Consider the following 16,272-nt stretch of genomic DNA (forward strand, 5'->3'; position numbering starts at 1 on the left):
TGGGTTGAAGTAGATGAGGCTATCAGTATTTCTGCTAACTCAGCTGTCTCTGACCAGCACTTAAAGTGTGCGTGCTCGCTCATGCATGTGTGAAAAAGTGTGTGTATGTGTGTGTGTACAGTATGCTTTTTATATGTGAATGGCTGCTTGTAAGGCTTGTTTTTTTTGAGCATTTATGTTTCAGCATTTACATCGATGTAGGTACATATTTATGCATATTCACTTTGCCTGACTGTGTACATTATGAGTGTTTTCTTATTTCCTGTCCTCTCTAGTCAGCAATATTTGCACAATCAACCCTAAAATGCTGCTTTAAATTCAATCGATAAAACTTTACAACTAATTATCCACAAACTGCTCTTTTAACTTTTAAACAAAGTTAGCTTCTTCTTCCCCTGCGTTTCTGTCTTCCTGTTCAGTCCAGAGCATTCCCGAGGCACAGATGTATTGTTATGTGGGATAAACAATGTTTCATCACAGCTGGAGACATTTGACAGTGTTTAATGAATAACTTGGCAACTGTGACAGGTTTTTAAACAGCAGTCACTGTAGAAATGAAGTTAGCTCTGTATCTCTGCCCCTGGAATTTGTGGAAACAATTTTAATCATGAATACGTTTTAAAAAACCAAGAAACATCTGCAGTGTTGACAGGCAACTCAAGTGTAATTCCAGGTGTTGCTTCAGGTTACACTCTTAATTCCTTGAAATGTTGCTTTGAAAGAGTTATTCTTAAGCTATTCATTTTTTTCCAGGTAATTCTGACTGAGGTACAGTAATACATATAACACATACAAGTCTGATAGTACTGGGTTTTGATTTGCACATGTTAGTGTATGTGACAACAGTACTGTACTTCCAGCTGCAGGCAGAAATATTCTTGATTTTCAATACTGAAATACTGGTGTGCTTGAGTCCTGTCATTCATAAACTGCCTTGAAAATGTCCATGTCACTGACAAGAACTAGAATTACCACCTTATAGCTGTATGCCTCCGCAAACTAGTCAAGTTGCACTGACAGTTTGCATCCATGTCTTTGACAACACGGACCCTTCACACACATCAATTCAGTACTGACCCAGTGTCTCTCCTTTGCAGAACATTAGGATCTTGGTGAAGCTGACCTTTGACCTTTTGGATTTACAATGTCTTCACTTCATCATTTTATCCTATTAGACAATTGTGTGAAATAATTAGTGTATGAATTCTTGAGTTATGGCCAAAACATGTTTTGTGAGGTCACAGTGACCTTTGACCTATGACCACCAAACTTCTAATCAGTTCATTCTTGAGTTCAAGTTGACATTTGTGCCAAGTTTGAGGAAACTTCTACAAGGCCTCCTTGAGATAAAGCATTCATGAGAATGAGATGGGTGCAAGGTCACAGTGACCTTGACCTTCAAATTCTAGTCAGTTCATTTTTGAGTCCAAGTGGATTTTTGTGCTAAATTTGAGGAAATTCCCTCAAGGTCTTCAAGATACTGCATTCAAGAAAATGCAATGGACAAGGTCACAGTGACCTTGACCTTTGACCACCAAGTTCTAATCAGTTCATCCTTGACTCAAAGTGGATTCCATCCATCCATCAATTTTCTTGACCATTTCTTGACCTTTTGACCAACAAGTGTCCAAGTGAGTCCAAGTGAACATTTGTTCCAAGTGTTCGGAAAAATTCCCCCAAAGATCTTCCTGAGATATGGGGTTCATGAAAATGAGACAGACGAGGTCACAGTGACCTTGACCTTTGTCCTATGACTAACAAAATCTAATCAATTCATCCTTGACTCAAGGTGGATGTTTGTGCCTAATGTGAAGAAATTTCCTCAAGGTGCTCTTAAAATATTGTGTTCACAAGAATGGGATGGATGGAAGGATAAATGGATGGACAACCTGGAAACATAATGCCTTTTGCCACGGCTATCACTGGAGCAGAGGTATAACAATGTTAATTTAGCTCATATAAAGTATTTCCCTTCCAGTGATCCTGCATATTGCTTCATTATATTGTCTCTGTCTAATGCCTAGCACCTCATCAGTCTCCAAAAGCCCAAATCCAGATAAAATGGAGATGTTTATAGCACTCTCTTACCCTATCATAATGAAGATGTGCTGTAGGGCTGCAGTTGAATACAAACAAGCTTAGAGACAAATTCTGAAAAGCTTTTAACTTTTAGCTGTTAACATCATGAAAATATTCCAAACTACTGCAGGCACATATTTTACATTTCACTTTACAGCGTGTGCATCTATCTGGATTAATCATCAAGATAATAATCGTCAGGAAAACAGATGCAACTGCCACATTACCCTGTCAGCCACATACCGCTGTTGTGTCTCTTCTTTTCCTTTTACAAACAAACAGCTTCAGTTGTCCCAAATCTATCCCTCCCACAGACACAACACATTTATTTCTAGTTGCTGCTTTGGTTCCTCCATTATCATATTTTCTTATTCTTTCCAAGACGCTACCAACGCTTATAAAAACAGCTTCATAATAATCATTTATGGGTGAATGAATTAGCTGTGAATTCTGAAATATTGTGGATTACTGTAAGATAGAAAGCTCCAGAATCACTGGTGCAAATGTTCTGAGCGTAAATTTTAACAGTTCACAAGGACAGCTTTAAGTGCTCTCTAACATTTTAATGTGAGGCATTTAATCATTTAGGGAGATACAGAAATAGTGTTTATACACGTCTGGAGTATATTATGGCTCTGAGCGATATGTGAGTTATGCTGAAGATAACTTTCACTTCTCCTTTCTATGTCTACATGTCTCTGTGTTTGTCTCTGTATTTTACTGTCTGTATTCCTCTGTGTCTTAAGCTCGCTGTCATATCTGTTTCTTCCTCTGCTCTCTTTCCTCCCTCGTTCACCTGTTTCTGTTTTCTGTGTTTCTCTCAGTCTGTGTGTCTGTGTGTGCGCTTCGCTGAGCGGTGACAGATCCTGCTGGGTATTCCTGCTTTCACACGAGGTGTCTTCATATGGTAATCCCTTTATAACCGACACACAAACATGCACACGCACACGGACGCTCCTCTTATTCACTTGTCATCCTGTCTAAGCGGAGATGAACACTTCCTCTGGCCAGGCAGTCTTCTGCATCTGTTCCCTCTCTCAACATTGTCATGTTCCCCAGCAGAAAGACAGGAAACAATAGAAGAAGACAAAAAGGCATGAAGAATGATGGACAGCTACTCCTGACATTTTGAGAATTGAGATAAAGAAAGACAGAGTTGGTGGGCTGCTGTTGGCTTGTTTTCCGCAAAAATCCGGAGAGAGTTTCGGGAAACAAAGTACACAACAGCAGCTCTCTACCAAAAAAATATATTGTCTATAAAGTCTTTGGCTGGACTCCATTTTCAAGTGTTTCAAAATGTTAACCACTCTTTTAAATGTAACAAAACAATAATGCTAAAGCCCATGTCTGTCCTGCAGAAGTAAATACACCTCCTAATTCAAAGAACACATTCGCAAACACAAAAGAATTAATCATTATTATTATTCAGCAAGTTGTTGTTGTTGTCATTATTTTTGTTTAAGCTAATGTGGTATTTCATGCCAAAATGTTTTGCAATGTGAATTTGTCATTCACCGGGCCTGTTGAGGCTAAACCAGTGTCATTATTTATTCAGTTGAGGCATTTGCTTCACTGTTTGTTCCATAATTTCTTTTTTCCACAAAACACTTTCTCGTCTCAAGTGAGCAGAAAATTGTCTTTTATTGAGGGAATGTCAAAAAAAATTGCGATTTCCATTCAGTCTGACTATTTTGACACAACATAATTTACATACATATATTTGAGTAGAAACCCAGTGATTGAGGGAAATAGGAAATGTCTTTGTCAGAGAATCAGCTGGGAGGACAAACTAATATTGTCTCCGGGAGTCCGGTGTGAGGTCAATGGGGAATAGTAATACTGTAACAATAAAATCAGGTAAACTACCACAACTACCATAAATTGTTGCCTTCTATGATGATACTGTAGATCATTGTTGCTCAAAGTGCAGCACGCGTGCCACTGGCGGCCCTCTGACACATTTTGCTCAGTCCCCCAACGTGACATGAAGCGCATGCATTATATTATAATAATTTGCGTTCCATTTCAGTAGATTACACGTCTTCACTACACTTTAACTACAAGGAGACTGCATCAAACTGCACCCTCTAACAAGTGCCTGTCAGGTCGGGGATAACAACTCATAGAAAGCTACTGGTTGCATAGCAACTAGCACGAGTGTTAGAAATTGCGTTCTGTCATCAATGCTAGTGTTGTTAGTCAAAGTTAACAACTTCAGTGGACAACTCACAACTGCACTTTTCCTGTGCAGCCGTTACTCATGCTGGCTCCCTAAATTGGCACTTAGTCATCAAAACTTTGAGAACCCCTGTTGTAGACGCACTAACTTTTATGGCAAACATTAAACCTTGTGTTAATTAGCCCCATTTCCATTAAACACTTTCGGTATGGTACCTCTGGAACTAAAAGTAACCCTTCACACATGGTACTTAGACCCTAGGTCCTAGCTCCGTCCAGCACCCACTGTATTTCCTCATTACCGCTGACACAGCTGGAAGTCTGCACCTCATTTATCATCCACAGAACAGGGTTGCACGCTGACATTTTCAGAACAAAATAGAACAGGCTGCAGTGAGAGTCTCTCTCCATGGGATATTTAGAAATTGCAGGTTTGTGCATTTAGTCCTTCTCAGGCAAGCTCAGGGGTTTAGTGTTGTCATAGCCCACAAGAACGATGCTCTGTGTGAGGATTAGAATATATGCAGGTCACAAAACCCGGCCGAAATTAATATATATGAACGCTTGAAGATTTTACTAACAGTGTGTGTCATATAAAAACTAAAATAATGGTCAAATGAAATATTTAAGGTGTATTGATTGATTCATGTCATCACCTCATGCATTGAGTAACATCACAAGTTAACGTTCCACCTTAAAAGTCGCCGGCAGTCGACCCAGTGAATTAAATTATTTTTTTCTTCAACTAAAGCTGCTGCAAGAGGCAGCAAAACATCCTTTCATTTTATAGTTACAGTTTACTAATAAAACTCCCCATAGTATGAACAGTGGTTACATGAGCTTCCAAACCAGCCACAACTCAGCCCTGAGCAGAGTGACCGTCCGCTACTGACCAATCAACAGACTGCAGTCACAGCTCCACCTTTTAGTACCAGATCTGTGTGCTAGGTACCCCAACAGAGGGGGGACCAAAAATGGGAACAGTTCCATTGGTACCATCCAAAACCTTTTACAGTGAAAACGAAAAAAAAAAACCCTACCGAACTGAACTGTACTGCTCTGTGGAAACGTGGCTATTGCATATACATCACATGTACTTTGTTGGAGGTATTACATTCATGTCATTTATGTGACATTGACTACATGCTTGGTAAAAGGGTTATGGGATTATTTAATCATCAACTCATTTTTTAAGCTGTAAATGTTAAATATAATCACAAATGTCCAGTATAACTTCATCATGGGAGACCACACAGAGGTCTTAAAAGGGGTGATGAAATCTGCAGTTTCACTCCCACTCTGTACACTCCACTAGTTTAAAAAATAAAATAAAAAGGGTGTAGAGAAAGCAGTGAGGGAGAGTGGGAGGGAGAGAAAGGAGAGGGAGGAGGGCTATCATCACCTGCACACACACTCATCACAGTGGTGTTGACAAGTCAAGAGAAAAAATACAGCCCGAGAGCCACTGGAAAACCACCCAACAGGCTGCACCACATTGAAAAAAAAACATCAAAATACAGTCCATCTTCCTTATTTTTGTCTCCTTCTCAACTGCTGGACAGAAAGCTTCCTGCTGCCTCTGTCCGCTCATGCTCTGCAGAGTTTCAGTGCAGAAGATCTAAAAATGTGTCTGAAAAACTAACACTTTAATACTGTAATGATGGTTTGTTGGTTTGATCCTGATATGTAAAGCAAACTGGTACATGTAGCCACTGTGGGACAGGCTCTCTGAGCAGGACAACACTAATTTTCAAAACGAATCGACCCACAGCTCAAAACCTCTACCTGTATTATAATGATGTGATACAAAAGCAAGCACATTAGCATTAAACGTTATAAATAACAAAAAAGGTTAATACATTTTATTATTTAGGTACTTTTTAGCACATATATAAGACTAACCTTGTGGAAGCTGCCATGGAAGATTTTTTTGATATCAGTTCCTTCAAAGGTGACGGTCTGGAAGTCTCCTTTGTAGTCATAGTTGAAGAACGTCAAGGTTTTTCCAGAGTCTGCAGGGGGTACAGACAGTCGGTGGTGAGAGGATAGAAAAGGTTGATGTTCACATCAAGTAATAACTTGGGTTATTAGACACTATTGTCTCTAACTCCTCAAAGTAAGATCGTTTTGTCACAGCATCAAACGAAATGGGCTGGATAATATTAGCAACAAACAACTTGATCTTTGTGCTGCTCTGTCTGTATTCCATAGAAAACAAATATTCATTTTACTGTTGAAAAAATACAAACTTCATTAGATGTCTTTCTGACTGGTAAATGTATTAATTCCATTTTATTTCATTGTAATTTTGGCATGGATTCCCTGTCATCTTTCATTTGCAAAACGCTGTAATATAATTTTTTCTCCAGTTCATCCCCATTATTCTACTAATATATCTGATGGGCAAAAGTGTCAATGGGAACTGTGAGTTTGAACCATGTTAAAAAAAACTAAGCTCTGAAATTGTCACATTGTTATTGCTTCTGTCTTTGCAAAATAAAATATAATGATATCATGAGTAAATACGCTGATTACTTTGTTGCTGTATAACCTCAAACATGGCGCAAATATAATGGTGGTACAACTATTTTTTAAATACTGTAAGATTATTTTAACCCTTTGCACCAATTTACTGTTGTCATTACATGTGTGCTACGTCATGATAAACATGTTTCCTTGCTTTTGTTTTAAATTTCAGCCCATGAAATATTTATCCACAAATTGGGGATTCTTCTGAACAACCAAATATACCATGAACCCAAATTATGATTGATGTTTTGTCCTTGTTGCTTAACTGTATCAGGATCAACAGAGAGAGCAGAGCAAAACAGAAAAAAGGGCTCCTACAGCTTTTCAAATTCAAGGTGCATTTCAGAGCTTCTCCAGCACCTTACAGCTACAGAACACACTATATATATGAGTATTTCACTTCTTTATCACACTAAAGCAAATATTATTGTGCAATGAACAATAAGTTTTGTGACAGCATTCTACAGATGGGTGACAACTTATAACCCAGTCACGAGAATAAATGCTGGCATTGCACATTTCTGCAAACAATGAATATGTAACATTTGTTATAATGTGGCAATTATTATGTTATGTTTAGGCACAAAAAACTCTTGTTTATGGTTCAGAAATGATCATGTTCGGGCTTAAATTACCCGCTGGAAATGTCGCCAATTACTCCCTAAAAACCAACCAGTTTTGTTGTTTGTTGGTGGAATAGTGATCTGCAGCTTGGCAACCGTTTCACTTAGATGTCACGCCATCCACCCTCACCTTCACCTCCCAATGACAAAGTCCGCTCATATATATGTCATCGAAATTACGTCAGTTTAGAAATGCTGATACCAGGGGTGTAAATATAGACAGTGCAGGCAGTGCAGTTGCACTGGGGCCTGTGGGGTGGAGGTGGAGGGGCCCAATTGCCACCTGGAAATATGCCTGTGCTCAAAGAACTCACATTAAATGAAAAATGGTGCAATTTTCTATGAATGCCCTCAAAAAAGCAAACTCATCTTCATCATGGTTTCTGAATTATTAAATACTATTGATCTAAAACAAAATTATAAGCTTATTCTACTATAATTTAACTATAAAAAACTATTTAAACTGATAATTCACTATTTTCATTTGTAGTTTTTGTCATATTTGGCACATCTACAAGTGGATATACATAAAAGCAACAGTAAGACACACTGTTGGTAAAATATACATACGCCTAAAACTGTGTGCTTGTGTGCTTAATAACTAGTAACTAGGGTGCACTAGGGCTCGTCATAATAGTGTGCACTGGGGCCAAACGTAACCACCGTATGCCACTGGTTGATTCGATACTTAATGTAATGTACAAATGTAACATATTCATGGTTTGTTGAAATGTATTATCCCAACAATTTCATCTGGTGACCGGGCTGCATATTGAAGGAAAACACAACTAGGTGTTCTGTTTTAAAATGTGTCACCTGTAGATTGGCATCTTGCACAACCTGGCTGAGCCAATATAAAACAGTCACTCAAGCATTCACCAGACAAATAACCTGAATTTAAAAAAAACTTCAGTGAAAATGTGCTAAATAAGAGAACCCTAGTTTCTGAGGCAGGCAGTCAATCAGCTCCTTGAGCCGTTTTCAATGAAAAACAAAACAAAACCTTCATCTCAAGAAAAAAAAAAAAATCCTCCTCCATTCTCTGCCTTCAGCTCAACTGGCCATTCAGAAGCTAATTCTGCCTGGCAGCAGCTGCAGAGAGGAGTCGCTATGTGCAGGCTGCTAAGCAGCCCTTCAACACTCAGTATGAATAACACGCTGGGCAATCAATAAATGCTCTTTGAAAATCAAAACAATACCAATAACTTGAGTTGAAGTGCCCTTTATCTCCTTGAGATGAAAAAAAAAAACTGCACTGAACAACACGAAGTAGTGCAAAAATATAATTGGCCTTTCCAAAATTAGGCCAAGTATGGCATGGCTTATTAAGGAGTGCCCTTCAGCTCCTTGAGTTTGTCTGTTAGATGCTCCTCCAAAGTCTCCAGACGTCTTTCCTTTTTTAAAGGCCATTGGACTTTGAGATGAAGCTCAGCTTTCCTTGTGAAATAACTTTCCCCTGCAACCTACTCCAGCTACTCCTGTGGATTCCAAGATCATCCATCCCAGCTGCTAATATAATCTGCGCAGCAGGTCAGAGGTCTGCCCTGGGCCTCGTCCAAGTCAGTGTCCGAAACACCTCTAAAGGTTGACGCCTGGTGTGAGTTCACCCAGTGTGCAGTGTTTCTGTAACATCGCTTATCACAGTCGGATACAAACACAGCCACTGCACCATGGTCAGGCTCATGCAACATCATCCCATCTGCTTTGGCTTTAAGAAATACTGGCTTTCTATCAAATTGTGATCTCCAGTTACAAATTCTAAAGCATGCGGACATCAGCACCTTTAAGACTGTGGTTATGGTGCTTTCCCAGGGTTATGGTGTGTCCCATTAAGGATAGGGTAAGCAGAAGTGCTCTGGTATCTCTGCTTCTTATTAATGATTGAGTATACACAGGTAAGATGAAAGCTTTTCTGATCCAAAGGTACGTTATATAGGATCAAAAATGTAGTGATTTTTCCTCAGCTGCACGTCTAAAATCTGCTGCATTATGTACTCTCACGAACTGCAACACACGTCTGCTGTTTGAGTTTGATGGTGAGACAACGGAATGATAAAAAGCAAAAACGCAAGTGATTCAAACTTACTGTCCAAAATCAGTCCCACCAATGGCTCGTTGTCCTTCTTAAGAATTTCCCACAATGCAAAGGGCTCCTGCGGAGTCTCAGGAAGTAGACGGAGCATCATAGAAATGGTGTAGTCAGAGGGTAAACCTTCGGGGTGAAGGTACCTGGGACACACACATGAAAGAGCACGTACGCACGCACACACACACACACACACACACACAGATAGATAGACAGTGAGCTTGGCTGTGCCCTAAAGGCACGTATCCACAGGTGTCTTTTCCAAAGTGCCATTGCCTCTCCTCAGCTCTTGTGAATGCTTTTAGAGTGCTTTCAGCTGCCTTAGACTGTCTCCGAGTGCCAGCCTCTTTTTGATCTCGAGTCGAGCCTTTTTTTTTGTGAGGCTGCCTTCTAGCACTTCAAGTTCAAATTATCTCAGCTTCAACTTTTCAGAGGACTCGTCAATGTCACTTTTCACAAACTGAACAATCACAGAGCAGGAAGCTAAAGTTAAAGCTGGGTGACTGTAAAAAAACCAAGAGTCACCAAAATGACAACATCACAGAATGAAAGACATTATTACAGGAGCAAATTTGAAGCCACTGAATGCTCCTGTTACTGTAAGTGGTTGTATGCATGGGTTTTATACTTGAGTTCTTCCCTGTGGTACAGTGCTAGGTAAGCGTTAACGCCTCTAACCTGCACCTGCAATCATCCCCGAGAATTTTTTTCGGCCATTTGTTTCCTTTTTTTCCTGTTTTGGGGCGGCAGTAGCTCAGTCCATAGGGACTTGGGTTGGGAACCGGAGGGTCGCCTGTTCAAGTCCCCGTCCGGACCAAAATATGGAGCGTGGACTGGTAGCTGGAGAGGTGCCAGTTCACCTCCTGGGCACTGCCGAGGTGCTCCTGAGCAAGGCACTGAACCCCCCAACCGCTCTGAGCGCCTGTCATGGGCAGCCCACTCTGACATCTCTCCACTTAGTGCATGTATAGGTCCTGTTTGTGCATGTGTGTGTTCGGACCTGTGTGTAATTGACAAACAGAGTGAAAAAATTGAATTTCCCCTTGGGGATTAATAAAGCATATAAAATTAAATTAAAAAAAAATTTCCTGCATCGCCTTATGCTGTGAACTCTGCTAATTTATTTTGGTCCCGGTCTAAATCTGCAATTTCAGACGCACTTGAAATGCACGAGGTAAAACCTTAATGACACATAAAGACAAGACCTTAGCACCTTTAATCTTTTATGGATACTTACCGATTGGGCATGGTCTAATAAAACTAGACACTTATAGGTCCTAAAAGTGTCCTGTGTAAGCAATGGAAATTAAATAGAATTTAGTTTAGTTTAGTTTTGTTTTTGTTTTTTTGGGGTGGGGGGACTACAAAGCATAATTAAATGCATACTGGCCACATGCAGTAAATGTAAATGAGTGCACTTATCTATGTGTTTTGTGTTTTGTATTTACTACAGAGCCCTCCAGAAGCTGGTGAAATGCTGCAGATGCAGTTTTTGCAGGTTGTAATTATTTAAGAAAAAACGTTCTACAATTGAGCTCCGAGGCCCTGAAAGAAAATGATCTGAAATTGCCAATTTGCTTTTTGTGTTAATTGGCAGCAGGAATTGGAGGGGATTAGTGGAAACTGCGCGTTTGATACATGACTGTAATAATCTGCTTCTGCTCAGAGCTTTCAGTAAATTTCTTTTTTATTTGCAGAAATTCCACAATTTGTAAAGGCTGCACTCCCTATAGGCTTTGAAATTCTTTTTTTTTTTTTTTTAAATGAACCATCTAATTGGCACATGTAGTGTTTATACATTAATTTATCAGATAATGTGTCATCCAGAGCCTGGCAGCCACATGGAATCACAGTCCTTCTTTATTGTAACATTAGCAGTGAACAGCTCAAATTTTACAGTCTTCATGATCATTATCTCTGGTTATTAGCGATGAGGGCAAGGACCGATTGTGGGATGTGAAAGATAGCAAGTATAACACAGCCCAGGTGCTCTGAGTGGGACTTGAACTTGAAAAGATAATCAAAAACAAAGATAAAGGAGAATCTTTAACACGTTTTCTTTCATGTTAGTTCCCCAGTGGTTTACTATTAGCCAGAACGTCAGGACATTTTTATTGGCAGGACTCTTAAATAGTTTTTAGGACCCTGTGTGTGCTGCTGGCCCATAATTCAAAGTCCTCTGGTGTCTGTGTCCCGCTGACCGTCACCACTCCCGGTGTCCAGTGGAGGAAGGGAGAGTCACTTAACAAGCAAACATCAGTGGAGGAAGGGAGAGTCACTTAACAAGCAAACATACATGAATAAACAGTGGAGGAGGATCACAAGACCTCCATGAAACAGGAAGAAGAGGACCTCTTATGATTTTCCTTATTTTCTCTAATATATATATTCATATATATATATATATATATATATATATATATATGTTGCTTATGTTTATATTTAATGTAGCCAAAGTTGCTTTTTGTTACCTTTGAGACAAGCTGACATCAGCTCCTGACTGATTCCTTTATAAGGTCTTCTGATCTAGTCATGTCAGTGTTAACATTACGTCGCCTAACAATGCTACATGTAGCTACATTTTAACTTCAAGAAAACATGTGATCTTGATTGCTGATGTTGTTAACTTATCCCTGATTTTAGACCATATTCCTGCTGGAACATGTCCTGCGGATTTGGAAGCTTTTATTGGTGACTGTTCATGATAGAAAGTGATGCTACACTTCATTACAGTCATTTCCCGGTTGTAATGACACGACGCCGAGATGCAGAAAAAAACAGGAATGCAATCAGAGCAGACTGGGCTTTTTCAGGAGGGGGGCTTAAAGAGACAGGCACTAAAACTTAGCATCTCAGACAAAGGGGGGAATACAGGTGTTCCAGCACAGACAACATGAGGAAAATAAAGTGTTTTTAACATTAAAGCATGTCAACATGTTCTGGTAGAAACACAAAACACAAGTATGGACCTGAACATGAGCTAAACTTAACATGCACTGTGTTAAAAATAATCATGATATATGCCTTTCTGTGATTTATCCATTAATGTCTCTGTGCGTCATGATGATTCTTTTGTGAGACTGAATCATCTTCAGGATGTCTGCAGGTATCAGACACTTAAATGTAATGCTTTTTTTTTTCAACATAATATTTAACCAAATTTCAGAATGATTTTTGGACAAATCAACTTTTTCTTAATCAAGCATTGCATATAAGTATAAAAGGTAAAAACGTATGTGCAGTTGCATGCAAAAGTTTGAGCACCCGTGGTCAAATTTCGTTTACTGTGTATAGCTAAGCAAGTAAAAGGCGACCTGATTTTAAGCAAGATTCCTTTCTTATTTAATTTTTTACAGTTTTAAGAAAAAAAAAATGAAAAGGGCCTGAAGCAAAAGTTTGGGCATCCAGCATGGTCAGTAGGCTACTTAGTAGCGCCGTTTCATCAAGTATCACAGCCTCTAAATGCTTTTTGTAGCCAGCTAAGAGTCTTCCAAGTCTTGTTTCAGTGATTATATAGGGTGCCCAGACTTTTGCATGGTGCTCCTTTCCTTTTTTTCCACTCTAAAATTGTACAAAACAAAAATGAATACACTGATCTTGCTTGAAATGTTGAAAAACACGCTCCATCTTTACCTTCACGCCTTTTGGAGATCGGCTTATTGTCTACTCAATTAACTATTTGCAGTAAAAAGTGCCCAAACTTTTGCATGCGACTGTATGTAGCCCTGTGTTGGTTAGTTTTATAGTGGGAATATGGTTATTAGAGTGAGTTAGGTTAATCTACACTGTGCCAACAAGTAAATACAAGTATAAAGTAGAAAGACAGGATTAGATTCAGTGGTAGGTTTAAAGATTTGTAACATCTTGCAACTTTCATGCAAAGGAACTTCACCAATTTTGCCAAAAAGAAATAAAAAGATTGGTAAATTAAATTAGATAATTTTTTTATGGCAACTTCACAATTTAAAATCTAAGACTTTTAAATGACTTTTATGGCCTGAAAAACAAAACAAGACTGAAATTAAGACTTTTTAGGGACCTGCAGACACCCTGCATCTTGTTTACAGCTTTGTGTACTTGTTTGTTCTCAGGTGTCTCTTGTGAGAGTGATCTTGATCTCAATGACACACACAACAAATAAAACTGTCACTGAACAAACAGTCACCTACAACTCTGTCTGCTGTCACTTATATTGTATGCTGATGTAGGGGAAGTTTGTGAATTTAAAACTGCAACTGGATCAGTGTGGTTTTTGGCCGCTTCGGGATCACTCTTAGCCTTGGTCAACAAGCTGCCTTTATGATTGAGTTGTACATGTACTGTAAATTGTGTTTTCAGATTTCCCCCACTTAGAGTGGTCATACTCACTTGGTGGGCTGTGACACGAGGGCATCACGGTGTAATCTGTAACAGGGGAAGCTGTTGAATGAGCCCGGCTCCAGGGAAACTCCAGGTATGGTGCTGTACTCCTTCTCTACTAGGCCAAACTTCTCCATCATACGGAAACCTGCAAGAGACAGATCATCATCCCTTCATCCTCCCCACGATCAGCATCCCCCTCTTCCGCCATGTGATCACTGTAATTACAATTATTCATGCCCCAACAGCGCATATCATCATTATGTTGTTATCATCATCATAATTAGCGTTCCATCAAGGTTAGACACACTGGTTGGACCTGTGTGACTGCTGTACAGTATATTATGCATTTTTCTCATCATTTGCACCTCTTACCTGCCATCGTGTTACCACTCATCAAAACAGATGGACACGCTGAAAGACACAAAACAGTCCGTTAGTCCAGCGTTAATGTTTTTAATTCTCTTTTTTCAGGGTTCCCACACATTTTTACCAAAGAATTTGAAAACTTTTCCTCAATACTTTACCCCGTTTCCATGACTTTATTTAAGAAGTTAAAAATAGCTCACATTAGGTCCATGTAGCAATCACTGGGCGCAATAGTGAGGGTCTTACTCAAGTGTGCTTTGACCTAAGACAGGCGTTGCTTGTGTATGTGGCATGGAATATGGAATGAAATGTAGACACAAAGCTGTAACAATATCTGGCCGTGCTACAGCAGGTATGTTGAAGTGTCATTTGGTTGTCTTGATGCTTTTTCCCTTTAGCATGGCTGACTAGAGCTGTTTCCCCCATACTGCCAACGTCACGCATTTTGGTGCAAAGCTTGAATCCAGGATATGCATTATATCTGTCATTTGGAAACCATACATTAATAAACCTGTACTTCCTATGCATTTACAGATAAGTAAACTGCTAGCGCTTGCTAACTTTTCTTGCTTGTTAAACATTTGAACCAGCTACACACACCTATGTGTGCCACGTGATACTATTGACATTTCAAAGGTCAGGCTGTGCAGCACTAGATTTTAAATTAGTAGCTAATAGAAGGAACATATTTCACGTGACGTTAGAAATGTTTTGGGATTTTTATGAACACATTTTTAACAATAGCCAAAATAATGTATATTTAAAACTTTTCCTAAAGATTCTGTTCATTCCAAACCATTTCCAGGCCTGGAAAACTGTTTTTCTTATTTCATAGCTTTTCCAGGAATTTCATGACCATGGGAAACCTGTTTTTTTCTTAAAGAGGACCTACTACGCTAATTTTTAGGTTCATACTTGTGTTTTCAGTTTCTACAAGAACATGTTTACATGCTTGATTACTTTATTCTCATCTGTGCTGGAACACCTGTATTCACCCTCTGTCTGAGATGCTCTGTTTTAGCACCTGTCTTTGTAAGCCCACCTCCCGAAAAAACCCAGTCTGCTCTGACTGGTCAGTGTTTCAAGGTGTTCAGTAGCTTGGTATCTCTGCACCGTCACTGCTGCAGTGGGAATGACTGTGACAGAGTATAGTGGCACTTTCTACTGTGAAAAAAACACCAATAAAAGCTTCTAAACCAAAATTTTCACAACTGGATGTAAAATTAAAAACATCAGCAACCAAGATTACATGTTTCCCTGAACACGTAGCTACATGTAGCAGTGTAGGCTACGTAATGTTAACACTTACAGTAGTGTGCCTGAAGCAGATGACCATATAAAGAAATCTATAACGACCTGATTTAACCTGTAAACAAAGTAGAACAACCCTTTTGAAACAGAGTATTCAGAACGGTCTGAAGCCATGAGGTTTTTGCTCACACAGATTACTTTCATGTACATTTACCTCATTATTTCAAAATCTGGCCACTTTTAATATAAACATCTGACACTGTAACATGACAGAAAATAAGGAAACGCATAAGGCCCTGTGTCCACATAGCACCTTTTTCTGAGCACCAGAAGAAGGCCAGCGTCTTTTTTCAATTGTTCCCAATGAGGAGAGAGCGTCTGCGGCCGCATGCGGCCACCTAGGGAAAAGGCGCTGCGCCCAGCGTCTTTTTTCCGGCCGCTCCTCCTTTTTTGTGCGGCCGCTCCAAGCGTTTTGAGTTGAAAATCTCTTAACTTTTCAGAGGGGCGCTGGTGTCGTCACCAGCGCTTTTTCCAGGCAACCAATCATATCGTGGAACTTGTCACCCTGGTAACCAGAAAAAATGGAGGAGAAGCTGGTGCTGGCCGTGTCCGTCTATCCGGAGTTGTATGACATGTCACACAGACATTACCATAACAGAGACTATATAAATATATACATATATATATATATATATATATATATATATATATATGTGTGTATATATAATAGTAGCTTAGTTAAATTAATTATTTTTCCAGCAATAGGCCTATATAAATTGAGAGATTTTACAGCAACAC

General features: G+C 39.4%; 1 protein-coding gene across 1 annotated transcript in view; it reads right to left on the bottom strand.

Moving 5' to 3' along the window:
• Positions 1–16,272, bottom strand: part of col14a1a (collagen, type XIV, alpha 1a) — a 171,401-nt gene that overhangs the window by 43,507 nt on the left and 111,622 nt on the right. The window contains exons 30-33 of the mRNA XM_050046615.1: positions 14,230–14,268; positions 13,864–14,002; positions 9,496–9,638; positions 6,160–6,269 (exon numbers count right to left, since the gene is read on the bottom strand). Coding sequence (XP_049902572.1) covers positions 6,160–6,269; positions 9,496–9,638; positions 13,864–14,002; positions 14,230–14,268 — 431 coding nt within the window. The remainder of the gene's footprint in view (positions 1–6,159; positions 6,270–9,495; positions 9,639–13,863; positions 14,003–14,229; positions 14,269–16,272) is intronic.

The sequence above is a fragment of the Epinephelus moara genome, chromosome 6, assembly GCF_006386435.1.
Source record: "Epinephelus moara isolate mb chromosome 6, YSFRI_EMoa_1.0, whole genome shotgun sequence".
In the NCBI taxonomy this organism is placed as follows: Eukaryota; Metazoa; Chordata; class Actinopteri; order Perciformes; family Serranidae; genus Epinephelus; species Epinephelus moara.